This window comes from Gordionus sp. m RMFG-2023, chromosome 2 (genome assembly GCF_954871325.1).
Source record: "Gordionus sp. m RMFG-2023 chromosome 2, tfGorSpeb1-WG-v2, whole genome shotgun sequence".
In the NCBI taxonomy this organism is placed as follows: Eukaryota; Metazoa; Nematomorpha; class Gordioida; order Chordodea; family Parachordodidae; genus Gordionus; species Gordionus sp. m RMFG-2023.
This window is the reverse complement of record NC_088776.1, coordinates 36,829,738-36,837,825: the sequence shown is the minus strand read 5'-3', so window position 1 is coordinate 36,837,825 and position 8,088 is coordinate 36,829,738. Positions and strand designations below refer to the sequence as shown.

The 8,088-nt window shown below is 27.2% G+C and overlaps 1 protein-coding gene across 1 annotated transcript; it reads right to left on the bottom strand.

Moving 5' to 3' along the window:
• On the bottom strand, positions 1-5,313 carry LOC135924949 (MKI67 FHA domain-interacting nucleolar phosphoprotein-like). Its single transcript, XM_065460089.1, has 4 exons — positions 5,080-5,313; positions 4,930-5,038; positions 4,674-4,888; positions 1-192 (listed from the first exon to the last, which is right to left on the bottom strand). Exons 1-4 carry the CDS (start codon positions 5,218-5,220, stop codon positions 64-66), a joined length of 594 nt encoding a protein of 197 aa, XP_065316161.1. The 5' UTR covers positions 5,221-5,313; the 3' UTR covers positions 1-63.
• Positions 5,314-8,088: the final 2,775 nt, after the last annotated feature.

The window sequence follows — 8,088 nt, the reverse complement described above, 5'->3', positions numbered from 1 at the left end:
TTTTATTATAATTACATAATATAAAAATCGAATATATACATTATAGTATAATAGTAGATAATATTAATTAAAATTCAATGATTTTTGATTAATTTTCCTAATTTTCTTCTGTTTAGTTTTCAAAACTTTTGAACTTTTTTCCCTAGTGGCAATTGTTTTTTTGCTGAGTTTTGTTTTCAACTTGGGTACAATCTAAGAAAATGAATTAAATAATATCAATATATGAAACATTAACCGTAGTGCTTCTAAGGAATGTTTTATTCAGATTATAGTTTTATATTCTAATCAGAGTTTGGAACCTGGAATAAAGGTTCTAGTTCTAAATCTTTTTAAAAAGGTGGTTTTAATTCTGGTTTCTAACATTTTGAAAAGTGAATTCAGGTTCTGGCTCTTAAATTTGACGTGGTTCAGAAGGTTCCAGGTTTTCTGGCTTCAATAAACAACAAAAAATCTAAAACGAAACACCAAACATTTTAAGCAATATTCTACATAATAAATAAATTATTTTGTTAGAACTGTTTCTGGAAATTTTAATATGAGTTCTGGTTAGTGTTGTTAAACGGCTCGAATTGAACTGTTTAAAAAAGGTTAACTTAATATTTTAGCCAGAAAAATATTGCCCAAGCCTCGAGATTTGCTAATAGATATCCAAACCTTTGTGCCATCTATGAGCAAAATCTTTAGGCTTGCATAATATTTTTCTGATTAAAATAGCCGTTTTTTAAAATTAGCTCAAATGTAGCCGTTTAATAAAACTAATTCTGGTTCCTATAAAATTTGAAAGAGGGTTCCAGATTCTGCTTCCAAATTTGTTCCAGGTCTTGGTTTCAAACTCTGATTCTAATTAAATATATGTTGTTATTCGATAGTTATAATTCATAGTAATAAAAATTTATTTGATTAAGTATTTTTAAAATTTATGTCATGTTTGTATAAATTATCAAAATTCTTATTGCTTTACTATTTTTATGAAATTGACTAGCTTAATTATCTAAACTAAAATTGTAAGTCATAGCTGTAAAATTTTTCAAGTTGATGTAAATATTATTTTAAGTTAATAAAAATTATTCCCCTGCACTCCCTCACCCCTTTCTTAAAAATGAATACAATATGTTATTGTAGTCAACAATTTTAAAAAAAGTGAGCAGGCCATAGTAAGTACAATCTCCCTTTAGCACTATATGAAATAGAGCTTGACTACCTCACTCATCCATCTAATTGGGTTAATTAGGAGTAACCTATAAGAAGAACTATCCACAATTGTTGGGCAGGCTACAGTTACCAGTGCACGCAAGAGGCAAAGTCACTTACTTAAACGCCAATGGGAAGTAAGAAGGAAGAAAAAGACCAATATGAAGGTATTGGCTAATTTTAAATTTAGATTCTGTATAATATAAGTGATTTATTGGATTAAATGAGTTGTTTATGAAATATGATAGGTTAAATATGTTGCTGGATAAATTAATGAAATCTTCGGTAAATAAAATATTATAAGAAATTGTGTATGATTTTTTGTTTAAAATTTCTTATAGTGACCGAATAGTTGTATTCTCTTAAGAGTTGTCGGAGGATGTGTTTCGAGATTCTCGATAGAATGGTATTTAAGAATAATCTGGGGTAAAAGCAGAGTTGTTAAACCATACTTTTAAAAGTAGCGCACCGCTATCACTACCCATCAAAAAAAAGTAGCGCGCTGTTAGCTGCTATTTTTTTAAAAGTATGCCTACTTTTTGGAAAAAAATTTAGAAATAAATTTGTTATTTTTTGCTTATAATTAAATATTTAAATATAGTTAGTTTTGACTATAAAAAATTTATGTAAAAAGACTATAATTTATGTAATAAAAATAACTATTTATGGTAATATTTATTTTTTATTTATTTTGTTGCATTAATAATAAAATCATTTCTATACTATCATTCCCAAGTCTAGAGCGACGATCAGAAAGTATAAGTTTCGCCTAACTAAATAATCTCTCAAATCTTTTTTTTCTCTCTTCTTGATTTCTAATAGCTTTTCCATGTTCTATGGGGTGTATTTCTAAAGAACATTCATAAATAAAAACTAGTAGTTTCAATTTTAATAATTGTTTTCTTATATGGGGTCTAATTTTCTTGTAGGTATTATTAACAGTTGGATACTCTTTTTGTATTTTAAAGTCTATAAATTTTGAGAAGAGTAGACCACCTTTAAAATTTATAAATACCCATTATATATGAGCTCTATCTATTCCTTTATTTTAGATATGATATCAGATCGGTAATCGGCCGATATCAATTTAATATCGGGAATATCGGATCGGCCTCCAAAAAGTGGTAACGGTACACCCCTAATGATTAATGTAAACAAAAATTATAAAAAGACATTATTTCCATTTTTTATAAGAATATTTATGTCGAAACTAAAAATGGTTCTGGACCCGAATTCGGTTTCAGGGATTTTAGACTTACTTTGGAGGAAATTTTGATAAAGAACTTAATAAGCTGGTTCCGGGTTGGCTCAAGCCAGCTCATTAATCAGCTCAAGCCGGCTCAGGAATTAGCTCAAAAGCCGACTTTTGAGCCCAAAATTATTTATTTGTGATTAATGTAAAACGGCTGAGCCAAGTCGGCTTAGTCCTAATCTTAGCCAGTTTTTGAGTCGAAAAATTAATTCACAGGAGTTGGCTAGGCCAGCTCAGGAGTTTGCCTGAGTTCAATTTTTAGCTGAAATTATTTATATAGACATTTTATGAATATAATTATGTAGAATAAGTGCTCTACTGCTAAGTTTTGAGTAAAAAAATGTATTAAGAATCAAGCTCGCTTGAAGGGCAACATGAATGGGCTAGCTGAAGTTGTTTCAGAACTTTGAGGTTGCTCACGTGTTTATTGATTAAAAACTCAACTTTACCTGGTGTTAAATGGCTCGATTTTTAAAAACGGCTAACTTAATATTTTCGCCATAAAATATAACATAAACCTCAAGATTTAGCTAAGAGATGTCGAAATACTTGTATAAAAATCATTTCCATTCAGGGTGGGTCGAGCCTAATATTTTTTTATTTGAGCTATGCATAAATGTTCAAATGTAATATCATTAAAATGATATATTCTAAAATTCTTGAAAGAAGCTTCCGAAAATATTTTTTATTTGTAGAATATTTTTTTTACAATAAAAAAATAATTAATTTTTGTAATAACTTACAATTAAATTCTTATTAAAAGTCTGATTCATTTTAGTGTTTTTAATATTTTCTTAAAATGTATAAGTTATTTTGTATTAAAGAGAAGAAAGAAAGAAATCAGCGAAAGGATTCTGCAACAGGAGGCAATTGATTAAGACATTTTAAAATTATAATTATGTAGAAATAGTGTACCATTGCTATTTTGAGTAAAAAAAATTGATTCAGAATCAAACTAGCTAGATGAGCAACATGAATGGGCTAGCTGAATTTTTTCCAGAACTTTTAGGTCACTCATTTGTTTATTTATAACTACAAGTAAATATATTAAAAACTCTACTATACTCCAGCCCGAGCCTTACTTTTTAAAAATAATTCCTGCTCAGAGTAGTTTTTTAATATATTTACTATCATAAACATGTGAGCAATCTCAAAGTTCTGAAATAACTTCAGCTAGCCCATCATGTTGCCCATTTTAGCTTGATTCTGAATACATTTTTTTACTCAAAACTTGGCAGCAGAAAACTTATTCTACATAATTATATTAAAAATGTCTCAATCACATATAAATAAATTTTGGCTAAAAATTGAACTCAAGCAGCAAACTCCTGAGCTGGCTTGAGCCAATTTCTGAGCCAACCAACTCATATGTCTCAATGAGCTGACTTGAGTCTGAGTCAATTTTTTGACTCAAAAACTGGCTGAGTTTAAGACTAAGCCAACTTGGCTCAACCGTTTAACAACACTAGTCACAAATAAATAAATTTTGGCTCAAAGTAGATTTGAGTAATTCCTGAGCTGGCTTATTAAGTTGATATTATCAAAATTTTCATCAAATTAAGTCTAAACTCTGAAGCTAAACTCAGGTCCAGCCCCATTTTTAGTTTCGACATATATATTCTTATGAAAAATGGAAATAATGCCTTTTTATAATTTTTGTTCACAATAATCAGTAACCAAAAATTTAACAATTTTTTGAGTTAGCCGTTTATAAAAATCGACTTGAATGGAGTCGTTTTACAAAATACATGTAAAAAAACTAAAAAAATTGAGCAGACCCAACAAGTCAACTTGAGTCATTTTTTCAACTAGAAATTAGGCTCGAGTCACAGCTAAGTTGACTCGGCTTAGTTGTTTAACAACACTAGTGCTGTCCATGATGTATGATGTAAGTTAAATTTTTGAAATCATTTCTATAAATTTAAACTTTGGAAAAAAAAAATCAAAAAAGTGTAAAGCTAAAATGAGAGATCTGCAGAAATTAATATTTTAGACCTAGCCTGGATTTGAATTTTTTTGTCCATTTCTTTATAATTTTTAATTTGGTGAATGAAAAAAGGTATGTAATATTCAAGGTTTTTAAATTTTGGTATAATCAAAAAAAAATTTATGTCTATGGCTCTGGCAAACAAATCAAAATTTTGTGTAAAATTTATTAATGAAAATAAAATCTTTTTGGTTAATTTTAAAAATGTACATAAAAAGCTTCATATAAAATAATATTTTATACCATTTCAAAATCATAATTAATTCCAATCTTTTTCAAAATTTCCATCTTTTTATTATGCGTTTTGAAGCTTTTTTTAAAACTACGTTCCAAAGTTTTGAGTGGTTTAGAAGCATTATATTGATTTTTAGATTTAAAAGGTGTTTTAAATGGTTTAAATAATTTGGAGGCACCTTTGAACAATTTGGGATGCATTTCATTATTTGGTCTAAATTCACCTTATATTTAGGTATAAAATAAACAAATATTTTTATTTTACATTTGAGTATCTTGTCAAACATCAAATAGTTATTCATTGTTTCTGCTGCAATCTTTGCAACATTTTCATCATCAAATTCTATAAATCCATAACCCTTTGTTCTTCCTGTCTAAATAAATTATTTGATATGCGTTTTGTGTAAAAGAATACTTTCTTGCTCCTAGACAATTTAACTTTAGTAACTTTTCCAAATTGATCAAAATATTTATTCACTTCATTTTCAAAAAATCCATAAGGCAAATGACCAATATAAACAATTCCTTTTTTATTTTCGCTCTGTATTCCATTCATACTAATTTTGTTATTTTTTCGAAAAAATAAATATTTGATACTAATGATAATGCACGTAGTTTGAAAGTATTAGAAAGATAACTGTCGTTTTCCAAAAATGAGATGATTGAGATTTTATAAAATAATATCTGACAGATTGATAGGCCATGCGATGTAAAGTATTTTACTTGTTAGAATATCAATTATTATTTTTTATATTAATTAAAATTAAATTCTAAGGATGAGTTTAACAAAATATTCAAAAAATGATTAAAGATATTACAAGTCAGAGATGGACTGACCATAAATCCAAAGTGGCATTTTGCCCATGAGACCACGAAAAAATGTCGAATTTTGAGGATGATCATGAAAAAAATGAAAATAGTTTAAACTTGTAAACATAACATATTGCCGGAAAAAAGCACATTCAACATAATTATGAATACAAAAAAGATATAAATTTTTTAAAATATATTTAATAAAGATGAAAACAGCTCTGATAATTAAACTAGTTTATATAGCCCTAGTTAAAGTTTAAATAGAGCCCCACACTAATCAAAATCAACTTGTTTTCGAAATTTATCAATAAATTTAACCCAAGATAACAGGTCAAAATCCTTGGTAGTCCCATCAATGACATATAATAATACTTAGACTGACAATTCATTCATTAAAGTATGTATCAATGCAAATCAGCTGGAGATGCCATTAACGCCATGTTGATTACCTGCATGGTAAAATTTGTAATATAAAAAATATGAAAAACTAAGGCAATGACTTATAAATCAATTATTGAAAAGACATTCTTATGATTATAAATATTCTGGAAACATGAATTTTTTATTATATTAATATTAATAAATCTTATATATTTTGATAAAAATTATATATTATCTAATAAAGTTGCTTTTAGTTATTTGTTTTTATGATACTATATTACAAGGTAATAAAACTGAATCATCAGAAATTTTGAATCATTATTAAATTACAAAAGACTAACTAGCTTAAACATCCAAACTTAAATTATATCTTTAAAGCATTCAAGCAAAATAAATAATTTACATTTTGCAAAGTAAAGGTTAAACCTTTATTAAGAAAAACTCCAAAAGTAATATTATAGCCAAATACAATTTATAAATCTTCACTTCTAGGCATTCTTTCCCAATTATGGAGAAAATTACATATATTATAATTTTCATAGATAGATTAAATGTTTTCTCAATAATATAAAAATTTGTTGTCTTCTAATTTTCATAGATAGATTAAATGTTTTCTCAATAATAAAAACATTGGTGTCTTCTATCTTAAAAATAGTACTTTTATTTTGCATATATAAAATAAATGCTTAGCTTCACATATTACTTAATAATACAATTTATTTGTGCATAAAATACTAGTAGAAAGCCCGTCAAAAATGACGGGGAATGAGATTTTTATTCATTCTTTTACGATAGTCATGCCAGGTCCAAGCTCACAATATTAGGAAGCATCCAAGATCTTATACATATAAAAAAGTTTATCAAGCCCAGCTCAACCCTTAATTATTTGTAAAAGATATTCCCAAGTCAGGTGCAAGCTATTATCAATTTTGAGGTTCCAAGCCCAATCGTATCCAATATAATTTTGAAAATTTTTTCCCACCTCGGAGATAGTTACATTTTTTATTGATTTATCATCACATGAAGGGGAAATTACTGATTTACCAATTAGTCTAAGATGTAAAAAAAATCATGTGAATTCCGTATTAAGGGAAATTGGGAAGGCCTGGGCAAACCACTTATTAGAGAATCAAATAAAATAAAAATAACCGACTCTTATACTTTTTGGTAATATTATCAATTAAAATTATATCTAAAAAATAAATTGTTGTTTATTATATAGGGTTATTGTTGTTTTTCAGATAAATTTAATGTATGTTTTGCATTTGCGAAATTATTTGTCAAAGAATTTGATAAAGGATATATATTTTTATGTTAAGTAAAAAAAAATGCTATCTATTTAAATTACAAAAATGCCATTAAACACTAATGAAACTTATATGCAAATTATTTATATATTTTTTAAGAATTGACATATAAATTTAGGATAATTTTTTTAAAAAATAATGAGGAATAATTATTATTTTGTGTATTTGATAAAATTAAGAGAAAATCCCAGGCGCGTAAGCAGGAATTTGGTCTGGGGGGGGGGGGGGATAATAAATTTTTTTAAGAAATATTATTGTTTTTTTTAAATATCAAGCATAAATTTATTAGGACTAATAACTATTCCTAATGCACAATTTTAAATTAATGTGAATTATAAAAAAATTATATGTAAAGAATCATTTAAAACTCAAAATAGAAATTTGATTTTTTGAACCTTTACACAAAAGGTTTCTTAGGAATAATTGTATTTTGTATGTTATATATTAATGTAAAATCCTTCGTTGGAATTGAGCTAATTTTTCAATTATCTCATCCTTGCTTGTCGTCAAATGCCTATGAATATTCAAAAGATCCAAACTTTTCAATCTACTTTCACATGTTGTACTTCTTGGTATGTTTTTCAGAGACCTGCAGGTCCGGCCCTAGGCCGGACAGTATTTTAATTTTTTTTAATATACCCGGGCCGGGCCCGAAATTTTTTAAAAAAACACCCGGGCCGGACCTGAATTTTTTTAAAAAACACCCAAGCCGAGCCTGAATTATTTTTAAAAAAACACCCAGGCCGGGCTGTATTTTTTAAAACAGCCTATATTTGAAATCGTGATTATTAGCTATAAAAATCAAAAATAAATATAATTTATTTTAAAAAAATCCTGGCCGGTGTAGTATTGTAAAAACAATACTATCTAAATTCAATACGGTATTGATTCTATAATATTGTAAAATCAATACCGTATTGATA

Bases quoted from the DNA above. Each gene is read 5' to 3' on its own strand.
- LOC135924949 (XM_065460089.1), bottom strand. From the start codon at position 5,220: ATGAATGGAATACAGAGCGAAAATAAAAAAGGAATTGTTTATATTGGT. The intron at 4,889-4,929 runs GTAAAATAAAAA...CCTAAATATAAG, and splicing joins GTTTGACAAGATACTCAAAT to GTGAATTTAGACCAAATAAT. The intron at 193-4,673 runs GTATAAAATATT...TCATTTTCTTAG, and splicing joins TTAATTATGATTTTGAAATG to ATTGTACCCAAGTTGAAAAC.